General features: G+C 35.4%; 1 protein-coding gene across 2 annotated transcripts; it reads right to left on the bottom strand.

Annotated features, from left to right (window-relative positions):
- Nucleotides 1–4,963: 4,963 nt before the first annotated feature.
- LOC111379962 (ankyrin repeat-containing protein At5g02620-like) lies at nucleotides 4,964–8,222 on the bottom strand. 2 transcript variants are annotated; one of them, XM_023003401.1, is made up of 4 exons: nucleotides 8,034–8,222; nucleotides 7,337–7,952; nucleotides 6,203–6,612; nucleotides 4,964–6,085 (listed from the first exon to the last, which is right to left on the bottom strand). In XM_023003401.1, exons 2-4 carry the CDS (start codon nucleotides 7,650–7,652, stop codon nucleotides 5,204–5,206), a joined length of 1,608 nt encoding a protein of 535 aa, XP_022859169.1. In that variant the 5' UTR covers nucleotides 7,653–7,952; nucleotides 8,034–8,222; the 3' UTR covers nucleotides 4,964–5,203. The 2 variants fall into 2 exon arrangements, with proteins under 2 accessions (XP_022859169.1, XP_022859168.1); XM_023003400.1 differs by having other exon boundaries at nucleotides 7,337–7,819; nucleotides 8,034–8,220.
- Between the last annotated feature and the right edge of the window lie 4,256 nt (nucleotides 8,223–12,478).

Genomic DNA, 12,478 nt, shown 5'->3' with positions numbered 1-12,478 from the left:
TCAGGAGGGGGTTGGTTTGGAACGGATGAGCTTGCTGGTGGAAGACCTGAACGTGTGTTTACCATGGCTTTTGGTAGCGATTCCCACAGACGGCGCCAATGATGCTACCAAAAATCGTACCTGCTGATTTTCCGAGCTTGATGACTGGTGAGGAGCACGAACGTGATCTTCCGATACCTGAAACAAAGGCAACGAGGTGTGTTCTCGTCGCCCCTCCAATACTTAAGTCAGAAAGGGAAATATATGCGTGAAGCTATGTGCTGAAGAACAATGTCAAACGTACCTGAATAATGGTTCAAGGTTCTGTATTTATAGTAGTAAGTGACATTCTCCTAATTGGACTCGACTAGCTGGATGTCCTCATCTGTTGGAGTCCTGAATGGTTAAGGAGTTGGTTGAATTCCAGAATTATGCGTGAGATAGGACTCTTGTGGGAGTTAAGATTCCTAATTGCGTAGGAATTCTAAAGGGTGAACAATTGTCAGCAGTAAGGAGGAGCACATTCCCGAGGACTATGCCCGAGGACACATGTTTGCAATATGCGAAGCGTCATGGAGATGTGGTCGGGCCTTGTGTCTCGAGGACGAACATGCTCGAGGACACCACAGATGGATTTACAACTTTACCAAAATTAGTCCTCGGGATATACTGATCGGGGATATTGTAAAATGTCACCATCACCAGGTATTGAGGAATGGGCTTATTTCGAATTATTATTATTATTATTATTATTATTATTATTATTATTATTTTGTTTCAGACGGTTGTGGGTGTTGCAGGGATATGCCAAGATTATTCAATTCTTACATCTCATTACACTCATGCTTTTGTACTCAAGTGGAAAACCCTATTTCTATAATCTATAAAAATCCCTTCGAAAAAACTTAAAAATACTAATTTTCAAAATGTTTATGTTGTATGATTATGATACATATACAACACTTAATCACGTATTCTCTTCACTCTCCCCATAAATAATAAACACGTGCCATTGTGCCAGAAGAAAGGAAAAAAAAAAAAAAAACTCAATAAAATAACAATAATTATCAAAAAAATAAAATGACAAATCCAACATATAACATAACTATGATCAAATATATATAATAAAATTGCCTACCAAATATGCGACAACAAATACAGCATTTAATTAGTCACACAAACAAAATAAATATGAACAAAAAAAATATAAAAAGTCGCAAAAAAAAATAAAAAAAATAAAACCAAATATGCAACAATGCGTACTCATAAATTCTCATCTAATAAACAATAAATGTCCAAAGAAAAAACTGGAAATAATAATTACTGAAAAATAAAATATTGACTCAAACAAACAACATAAATACGAACAAAAAATAATAAGAATTTCTTACCAAATATGCAACAACACTTAATCACATGTTCTATACCATCTCGCTGATAAAATAATAAACATGTTCAAAAGAAAAAAAAAACCAAAAAAATAATAAATTAAATACACAATATAGATCCAAACAAAAAACTATAAAAAAATGAAAAAAATGGATTCTAAAGAATAAAAAAATTAATCATTATCATACAAATCTATAGATTCTAAGTGTGTGGCTTTAGAGGAGGAGAAAAGAGAGTGAATCTGCGTAATAGTATGATGATCAAAGAATTTGGTCATTGAAAAATGACTTTTATCTCATAACTTATTAAACGAAATTTATAGTGATCAAAGAATTGATAGGTTATTAGAAAATGACTTCTAATCTTAAAACTTGTATATGATTTGTAAATGTAATATTAGGTTTTTAAAAAAAATGAAAAGTTAATTTTATATATAATTTAGTATATTTTAAATTGTTTATATTAATATTAATCAACTTTATAGTCTATGCCATTTCTAGTTAATTATTCTTCAATATTAATGCAATTGTTTTTAACTGTATCTGATAATGTTTTTATTGATTGTAGATTAATAGTTAGTAATAATTGTATATAGTGAAAATTAATTGACTAAGTTTTTTGAAAACAATTACAGTAATTAATAATAATTTTGTTTAGTGGAAATAAATTGAATGTTAAGGGTATTGTTGATCATAAACATCAAAATATAAGGATAAAATAAAAAATCGAATGTGTTCTCATTTATCCACACTTTTTATATGTTTTAGTGTTTTAGATGTAGATTTATAAGTATCCACCCTTGTATAGCAAACTAGTTCTACATGGTGTCTTAAAGAGTGATTTGTAATGAAATCTTTCGCTTTTCTAACGATCTTTTTCAATGTTCATTAAATTTGGGTGGATCGTTACAATTTTTTTGTTAGTTTTTCTTTATTTTTCCAAAAAAACATAGGCCACGTAGATCACACGTGCATGGACCTTTCCATGCGTTTAACCAACAATATCGTCAATAGATGCTTTTCATATGTTTGATCGCTCAAGTATGTTTTGACCCTCTTCGAGTTTCTCTAGCCTACAAATCAAGTAAAGGAGACTTTTCCATTGCATATATCACTATGCAAGATAATCAAATCGGAAGGTTTAGAATATGTCTTGAATTTACAAATAGCCGTATGTCGAAAGCTAATCTCCATTGTAGACGATATATTTCATGCATGTTCAATATCTAGTTTATCATAGACAAGTTAACACTAAAGAAAATTTCAAAATTTTTCTTTCTTATGTTCAATTAATTCAACCTAATGGTAGTTACAATATTTTGGAAGGCCAAAAAATAATTTCATTTTTTTTTTATTGAAAGGAATTTATTTGATTTCTGACAATTTCTTTCATTTCATGCTTTTCTGTATTGGATCCATCTCTCTTTTAAAGGATTCTCTGCCTCAGCATTTTCCTCCACTGCACTGCTACACATCTCCCCATAACCAGGCATCTACAAAACACACACTAACACACACAAATTCACACACACTAAGATTCAACATCTGGTCTTACGTAAAAATGGCCACAGATCTCGAATGCCCAGATGAAGATTACATAGACATGGAATTATGTTCTTCATCATCCTTAAACTTTGCAAATTCTTCCCCAAAATGCCGAGAATTTGAGTTTCAGATGTCTTCCATTTGTAGGGAAAAAGACACTACAACTTCTCCAGCTGATGAACTGTTTTATAGAGGCAAACTCCTTCCTCTCCTCCTCCCACCACGGCTGCAAATGGTGCAAACTCTCCTCTGCCCCAACTCCGGTGACGGCGCCACCACCAAAAAGGGTTCTTTCCCATTTATTAGTTCTTGTTCTACAGCCCCTCAAACCGACACAAACACCCCATTGGACGCGTGCAACATTTCTCCATCAGAATCATGCAGGCTGAGTTGTGAACTGAACCCTGATGAGTATTTCTTTGAATGGTCCACTGAATTAAGCAGTTTCATAAAAAATAATCATAATCATCATCCAAAAAAAAGTTGGACCACCAAAAAACTCAAGTTTACTGAGCATTCTATATTGGGTTCAAAGCTCAAGGCGTCAAGGGCTTATTTGAAATCTTTATTCAGGAAATCTGCTTGCTCAGAAGCTGAAATCTTGTCAAAAAATGAAAACTTTTCAAATAAGTACTTTAAAGTAGCCAAGAAAAATCCAACAATAGGTTCTATAATCAACAGCATTGAGAAAGAAGGGATTGAGGACAATGTTTATAAAAGATCATTTTCCAGTGCAATCAGACGACATTCTCCAACGAAGTGTTTGTCTTCTTCTTCTTCGTCCAATTCATCATCTGCTGCTTCGTATTTTTCGTATAATCTGAATTATGTTCACGAGCTGCACCTTCTCAAGAGGAGCAGTACTGCACCTGAGAATGAGGGTTCTATTGAGGCAGCCATTGCTCATTGCAAGAAATCTCGACAACTTCCAGATTCAATAAATGCATCAAGTGATTCTGCATTTTGTACATTTTCTGATTCCAAGATTGCAGATGGTGAAGATCGAGAAAAATCACGAGTTTTGTGTTAGCACTTCCTTCGTCGTTTGGGCATAAATGAGAAGTACAATGCACAAGGTGTAGACGAACCTCACAATGTAACCTGGTTTTACAGTGGGCTCATGGACTTTTTCGTTGTATATCCGAGCATGTGTAGGTGAAGGAATTGTCGCGTTGACGAGTTAGGTAACGGTATTTTTCATTTTCATCATTTGAATTTTGTTAATTCTGATGCATGAAAATGTTTGCAGGAAGGAAATTTTCAGGAATGTCCGTTTCTTGCTGAAATTTTCTGATTGCTTGTAATTGGATCCCTAATTATTCAATCATTTTAAATTTTGGATTATACTGGACACAAATCAATTAGGCCAAGTATTCCGCTATGTTACTGTATGGACATGTCCTGTTTGTTTGATTGTGAATGAAATTCTTGCTTTAGGACTAACCAAAAACACCACATGGGAAAGTAAAGAGAATAAAAACGCACTTCTATGATGGCCTGCCTTCTGAGCAAAAGTTGATTAATACTTTCTAGCGATGGCAAACAAACTCGCCCCGTAAAGAAAAAAATTTAAAAATAATTTTATTTTTGGACAATTTGCTTGTTAAAAATTCATTTTGAATTTGTATTTTATTCTTAAACAATATCATAACTCAAAATTTTGAAAATGTAATTAAAAAGGAAAAAAAGGAAGCAAACGGGACAAGCTGCCGTCCAGTCTAAGGCAAGGCAGGGCAGGACTCCCCGAACCCGACCCACTGTCATCCCTAGAAATATTGTGCCCTAGTATTTAAACTAATATGCTAGGATTTCTAGGATTGAAGTAGAAATAGATGCATGCACGTCTTTCTTTAACTTTCCAGTTTCGAGTGTCTTCTTAAATAGTTATAGTGGCCCATAGGCACTAGATGCAGTGGAAATTCTTAGTTATTTATGAGGGAGAAGCGATTTTGATCAAGTCACCAGCACTCTCCTTCGAACTGGCAAGATGAGAATCATTTTACACAGACATATACATGTTAAAGCTTTATTTTCTCGAGAACCCTCAGAGATGCTAAAATCATAGAACGTAGAGTTTCTTATGCTCATCAGGAATCATGGAATCTGTTATGATACAGACCATGATGAATTGATTTTGAAATCTGAAATACTTCCAGGTTTATTTACAATCTAACACGGACAAACACCAGCCCTCTCCTATAAACAGAAAAAGATGAGAATCATACTACGCAGACATCTTGTCTGTTTCTCTTCGTAGAGGTATTTTCTCGAGATCCCCAGAATCACTAAAATCACAGAGCATACAGATTCTTATACTCATCATCAAGAATATCGGAATCTGTCATCACTGACACGGACCACGATTGTGATCGACTATTTCTTTCCGACCTTCGAAGGCTCCTCAAGTTGGAAGCCTCAATCCTGTGCATGATCACCCAGTAACACAATGTACCCAGTGTTGTAGCCATTATCAAAGTTCCTATAATGGTCACTCCAATGGCCAACCACCCCTCATCTTTTCCTACAACGATGTAGCACATAGCAAGAAATGCTACCGATATGAATGTGCAAGCCAGCCACATTAGCTTGTTAATAACTGCCATCAATTGCTTCTTTGCTTTCCTCTCTACAACTACTACAGAAGTCTGCACTACAACTACTGCTAATGATATAAAGAGTGCAAGAGAGTCAAATATGAAGAAGACTGTAAATTCCATGTTTGGAGCAATATTTGCTTCTCCTAGAGAAAATCCAGGGGGAACATTTCCAGGGTCATCTGCATACTGGCCTGGAAGTGTAAATATGGCAGCAAATGCAACTGTAGCAATTAGAACTGCAACAACTGTAGTGGAGGTAATTGCATTGTTAAGCCCTTCTGCATGCATTTTGTTAAGCCTTTTCGCTATACCTCGCATTCGTCTGTGAGTTTGTCGTGAGTGCTCGAGCTGGTCATGAACTTCATGTTTTATGTCGCTTACTGTTTGTTTTAGTTCTCTGGCTGCAGTTGGTGCTGGTTGTGTTTTTATGGATTTTGCACTCTGAACTCCATATCCTTGAAGAATTGATGCAATCTCTGGATGTCCAGTTTTCTCAGCCGTGTCTATGGCCGTCTCACCAGACTTATTGATGGCATCTTTATTTGTCCCTTCGTGTTTTAATAGGATGTGAACAATCTGAAATGATTAAAACCAGAATCAATTGTGAGAGAGCTATTTTCTCCTGGAATTTTTTCCTTCTGCTTGAAAAGTCAAATTAATTGCTAAAATATTTCTGAAGAGGAAATTATATACCTGTGTTCGACCTTTTCTTGTTGCTATATGCAATGCAGTATTGCCCTTTCCATCGACCATTGTAACTAAAACAGGATCTGATGCAACAAGTGCTTCAATTACTTCAGTACTATGTCCCTTAGCAGCCATATGAAGAGCAGTCTGACCCTTCTTATCTTTCCATGTAGAAATGCCCTGTTCTTTGCTTAAAATGCCCTTCACCACCTCAAAATGGCCATTTCTTGCCGAAGAATGCAAAGCTGTTTTCCCATTATTTCGCGCTATGGTGGCGAGACTGCTGTTTTTCTCTAAGAGGAAATCGACCACCTGAATGTGGCCTTGTGCTGCTGCAGTGTGCAATGCTGTTGTATTTGATTGATCCACCGTCGCCAACAGTTGTGGGATGGCCTCCATGAGGATCTTCAATACTCCTGCAGTCGACATCGATTTGATTAGAATTTCGTACCAATCTCCAAGTTCATGTAGAAGTTAACAGAATAGAATGACAGTCAAAACAATTATGGATTATAATGATTGTACAGGGGCGCCAAGTAGTGCCAAGGTGGGGGACATGGTTCAACAATTATTTAAACATAGCCCTCCTTTTCATTACTCCGACCAAACATATGACCTAAGTATTTTCAAGAATCACCAGCCCTACCTGAATTATTTTTGGAGTCATTATAGATTAACAAAGACCAGCCTCAAATTGGAGAAGGTGGCGTTGTAGAATAAACATACGATAAATGGTACGTGTACATAAATCTTTACAGTTTGTTTGACAGTTGCTGGTTGGCAAGCATTCATTGAATGTTGGACACAAAACAAAGTTAAACCAGTCAATGTAGTGTTGCCACCTTATCATCTGTAATGCTTTCTGTAATTTCTATCCGTACAAACAGCTTTATTCTAAACATAATCCTGAACATGAAAGCAATATGAATGAAACAGAAGCGCACATACAAGTTTCTCTAAAATCGATAAAAAGAGGCATGAAGCTGAAGATCTCTCAGTTTCTGCATCTCTTTATATCTCCCCCTAATATCTTTATACTGGAGAAATATACAAAATCTCTGAATGCCTAACACGCAGATAAATGAACAGTATAATTAGGCTTCACATTCCAACACGGGAGAGAATACTACAGAAACTTACCCAGTTCTTGCTGCTTGGCAGCGATATGAAATGCATCAAAATCATTTTTAGCTTTGATTCCAGCAGATCCAATATCATAAAACTTTATCATCTCCTGCACCAGATCAATACGACCACTTTCTGCAGCAACATAAAGCGCGGTTTCGCCTGATTGATTCTGCTTAGACAACAATTCCTTCAACTCTTCATCACCACAATTAGTAATGATCTCCACAGCTCCTTGTAAATTCCCTGCTCTTACTGCTGAATGTAGTGCAGTATCATCTTTCTTCCCTGTTAACTGCTTCTTTATATGCTTCCTTGCCGGATCTTCCATCAGATTACTTTTTCAAAAGAATCCCAGATCAAATTTTACTTATGACAAAATAATTGATTGTTTGAATTATGTAAAATTCTTCCACTGCAATAAAATGGATTCAGTTGGGCTCTCAGTAAGTCAGCATTTAGCAATCATGATTTCCGCCACGACCTGAAAATTCCAACCTACAAAACAGAAAGTCAAAACTCTCCAATCCGTTGCATGATTATAATTGTAAACATCAAAAATAGCCAAAAACGGTCCATTTGTGGAATAATCTTCAAATTCTACTTATGCCAGTGTGTTCCTGGTGACGACCTTCAATGGCGATTCTTGGTGTCAATAATTCCCTTACGAAGAAAACACAAGGCAAAACAAAATTAACGGAGGATTATTTACCTTTGCTTCAAAGATCAGAGCTTCTCATTAGGTAAAAACTATGAAAATTCATGGACTAAATTGAGAGATGAAAAGCTGCTAAACTTGTTGGGGACAGAATGATCGACAACAATTCACAAATGACATGATAAAGAAAGGTGAAAGCACAATGGAGAGGCCACAAAAGTTAAGATAAGGTTATTTTTTACCACAAAAGTTGATACATAGGTTAATAATCACTTATTTTTGTACTATGGGGCTTACAAATTAAGTACTTCTTTAGTAAATCAGCCTTAGAATAAGCAAAAACACTCTGTCCGATACACCATTTAGGATATTAACAATGATAAGTTAACCAATCAAGTGGCATGTGACTAAGTCATTGCTAATCATGTTGATTTTTTATTTTTTTTTTCACGCGTGAATGTAGACGGGCCATTTGTTCGCTTCGATATTGGGGTAAATTATTTTATTTAAAAGTTTAATAAATAGATAATCTTTAATATGCTCTTCACGTGAAGAATAAATTCATTTTTCGAGCAATTCAGACAGTTGGAGAATTGTTAAAAATAAGATAATGGAGGGTGGGATCAACAGTAAAAAGATAGGAATTAGTTGTTGACTTGAAAAGCTAAGCAACTGCAAGTCAAGCTTGTCATCTTTCTATGGCCCTCGTGGGGTTCATTCATTATTGCATTATTAATAGGGAAATTACAACTGAGCTCCTCAAACTTTCACGTGATGTAATTATAAGTATTCAATATTTTAAAGTGAAGTTTTGAATTCTAATCTACTTAAATTGGTGAATTTGGGTCTTTTAGTGACCCAATTCATCAATAAAGACGTTAAAATCACTAACGAGTATGACCTTCACATGACCCTAACTGGATGACAAAGTCGTCGAACCACTTCATATTTATCTTCGATTCAACTTTGAAGTTGCATGCAATTTAAACGTCTAAATTGATTATTTTCATATGGACAATATTAAAATTTCAAATAGGTTTAGGATTCAAAAACATCATTTTCTAAAGTTGGAGATCTATAAGCACATCATGTGAGAGGAAAAATTGCAGTGGACATCCCCAATTTATATGTATTGTTGCAGATTGGTCTCAACTTTTATTTCTTAGTATTCAAATTCTCGAACTTTTAACTTTATAACATATTGGTGTCTAATTGACAGTTTTGCATTTCATCAAGGCACGTGACTCCCCGCTGCTCATTTTTCCTTTGATTTAGAATTCTGTTAGCTTATTTTTTCGACTATCTATGCAACTAAAATTAATCTTTTAGGACACTTCAAACATAAAACATTGAAAACTTAATAAATATAAAGAAATAAAAATTAGACTCATGCACGTGAACTTAATAATAAGTATGGGAGCTGTATTGCAATTTTTCCTTGGCCAGTTTTTGACACTAAACTTTTTTTGCGTAGTGGGAACGTAGAATGAGTCACGACAAATCCAGTAATTGTTTAATTTTAGGGCTAAACCTAATTTTTGTACGACAAATGAACGGGACTGCTTCCTACTCCTACCGGCCAATTTTATTCCATTAATCTAATCATGTTTGAGCTACATTTTTTTAAAAAAATTACATTATTAAACAGTGATTCGATATCATTTCAATCATATGTTCTTCAATAAAATAATATTACACGTAAATTCAAAATTTTTCTTTATTCTTTAATCACACATTTCTTATCAATACACTATTCAAAAATACATTCTAAAAAAAATAATGTGGATCAAAGAAGGATATCCATTTTCATCGTGTTTGGCTTATATTTTTACTAGTGAAAAATTGAATTTTTTGAACAATATATACTATATTTTCTCAAAGTGTTATTACATATTTTTCAACGTGTTTGTCTTATTTTTAAGTTGTAGGTTTCATAAAATATATAATTAAAAATGATTTTAAAATAAAAAAATTTTCCCCAGTTATGTGCTTGTTTGCTCTACCTTTCAAATTTTAAGTCTAAAAATATTAGGAATAAATTCCCCAACCTTTTATCTAGTATGGACACAGGTCTTCGTAGGGATATCAGCTCGTTAAAACTCGGCTCGTAGGGGCTCAATTCCACGAGCTGAGTATCTAATATGGACACAGGTCTTCGTAGGGATATCGGCTTGTTAAAACTCGGCTCGTGGGGGCTCAATTCCACGAGCCGAACCTGCTCGGCTCGTGGGCTTGTCAAAAATATATGTAAATTTAAAAAAAAAAAAAGTCAAAAAATGTGCAAAAAAAGAGTTTTAAAAATCACGAGCTTACGAGCGAGCCCACGAGCTCATGGCTCGTGAGCTCACGAGCTCGAGCTTGGCTCATCTCTCAGGAGTCACGAGCTCGAGCCAAGCCGACTTGACTCATTGTCATCCCTAAGTCTTTGACCATAAAAATATAATTATGTGTTCCTGATCATTAGTCTTTTTGAAGAAAAATTAACTTTTTAGCCATTAAAATAGCAGTTTTCCATGATCAAGGAACTTAAAATTCAAAGATTTACATGCATCGGAACCCATAAGCAAGTTTTTGAAGGTTGATGATCCGCGTCACTACTTAAAAAAATGTTTGGGAATCCATGGCTTCAAAGGGTTTGGAATAGAATTAACTAAGCTTTTAATTAGGGATAAACACATAGATCCTAGTTCTAAAGATTACATTTCATAAATAACAAACTCATTAGAATATTTAAAAAATTAGATGGTAAATAAATTTATAAAATTATAGTATAGTATGCATTAATTATTTCCATCCCATGCCTCTTCCTTATCCCATTACACCACCTTCCTTTCACCTTTCCATCGAAGATGGTGATCGGCTTCAGCAACTACGACGAATGCTCCGGCAACTCCGGTGACCAGTCTAACAACCTCTCTGGTGACTGTTTCGACAATAGAAAAATCTTCAAAAATTGAAAACAATTTCTCTCTTCTTACTCCACTATAGAAAAATCTCCAAAAATTTATATGTGACCAGATTTATTATTTGTGACCATACTATCCAAAATTTTTTTCAAGCCACTGACATATGTTATCTGTGACTAATTGTGACCAAATTTGTGTTCAATGTGACTAATTGTAACAAATTTGTATTCAATGTAATTGCTTGTGACCAAATTTGTATTAACTATGACAGTATGTGATAAAGTTACAATCGATCACAATCAACACAAAATTTGTCACAATTTTCACAATAAACACATATTTGTCACAAAGAGTCAACACAAACAAATCTTCACACACCGTAGACTAGTACCAATCCACCAGCAGTCACTACAACCTTTACCTCCAACACTACATTCACTTTCGTTATCTATGACTAATTGTGACCAACTTTGTCTTCATTGTAACTGTCTGTGACCGGAACTATATTAAATGTGATTGTATGTGACTTGTTTACATACAATCACAAGTTAGATTGATATATTTTAAGTCATAGGCAGTCACAATGATGATAGATTTGGTCATACCTAATTTTCATCGGTACACCGCCACTTTCAACAACATCAACCAAATATGCATCCACAACACACACACACACACACCACCCCCGTATCCAACCACGCAATATCACCGCCACCACCACTAACCAAATTTGAATCCACCAACCCACCACACTCCAGATCCATACAATTCGTCAAACACTACTACACACTAACAGTGTTATCACCACAAAAACCACACCCACTACCACCATATCCAACCACACCACTATCTCACCACCACCGTCACACCCAAAAACCGCAACTGCACACAAAAAAAAAAAACTTTCCCCAAATTTTTTGGCACCAGATCGTAACCAAAATTTCCTAAATCACGACCAACAAAACTCCCCCCACTAAACAAAACTCTAGCACCAGATTGTAACAAAATCTCCATAGATCTCCCATCATTTGTCGCTGCAGTAGGGAAGCTCACATCACTTGCAAAACCATGCTCCAACAGCAATTTCCTTTCATCGGCAACCACCTTTGATATCGGTGGCCATTCCCACCACTGTCAACTTCTCATTAGCACCCAAGCAGCAACTGTACACCGCAAATCTTCAGAGGACGCAGCTAATAGCCTATAGTTCAACATGTCCGACGTTTCCCATATCAAATTAAAAATAAAATGAAGGAGGAAAAGCAAAGAGATCTAATATATTCACCAATAAAAACCAAAACTAGACCAACATTGAAAATAACAAAACAAATAATAATGATAAAAAAAAAACTTTTGTATGTGTTTCAGAAAGAGAGAGATAAATGGTAAGTAAAAATCTGAAGAAAGTGGGTTAGAGGGAAATTAGTGGAGAGATGAGAGAAACTTGGTCCATGTGCTTGAAGGCCTCGTAAGCGCCTACACGATGGTCATTGTTGCGGAAGAGAAGACAGTAGAGAAGGTTGAGGAGAGAGAAAGATTAATTTGAGTGCGTGGGGGGTTGTGTTGGCTGGAGTGGATATATAAAGGGTACTT

Source organism: Olea europaea, unplaced genomic scaffold, assembly GCF_002742605.1.
Source record: "Olea europaea var. sylvestris unplaced genomic scaffold, O_europaea_v1 scaffold2075, whole genome shotgun sequence".
Lineage (NCBI taxonomy): Eukaryota > Viridiplantae > Streptophyta > Magnoliopsida > Lamiales > Oleaceae > Olea > Olea europaea.
This window is presented reverse-complemented; position numbering and strand designations above follow the sequence as displayed.

Coding starts and splice junctions, on each gene's coding strand:
- LOC111379962 (XM_023003401.1), bottom strand. CDS start 7,652: ATGGAAGATCCGGCAAGGAAGCATATAAAGAAGCAGTTAACAGGGAAG. Junction 6,613..7,336: donor TGCCAAGCAGCAAGAACTGG/GTAAGTTTCTGT, acceptor TGTCGACTGCAG/GAGTATTGAAGATCCTCATG. Junction 6,086..6,202: donor CAAGAAAAGGTCGAACACAG/GTATATAATTTC, acceptor TAATCATTTCAG/ATTGTTCACATCCTATTAAA.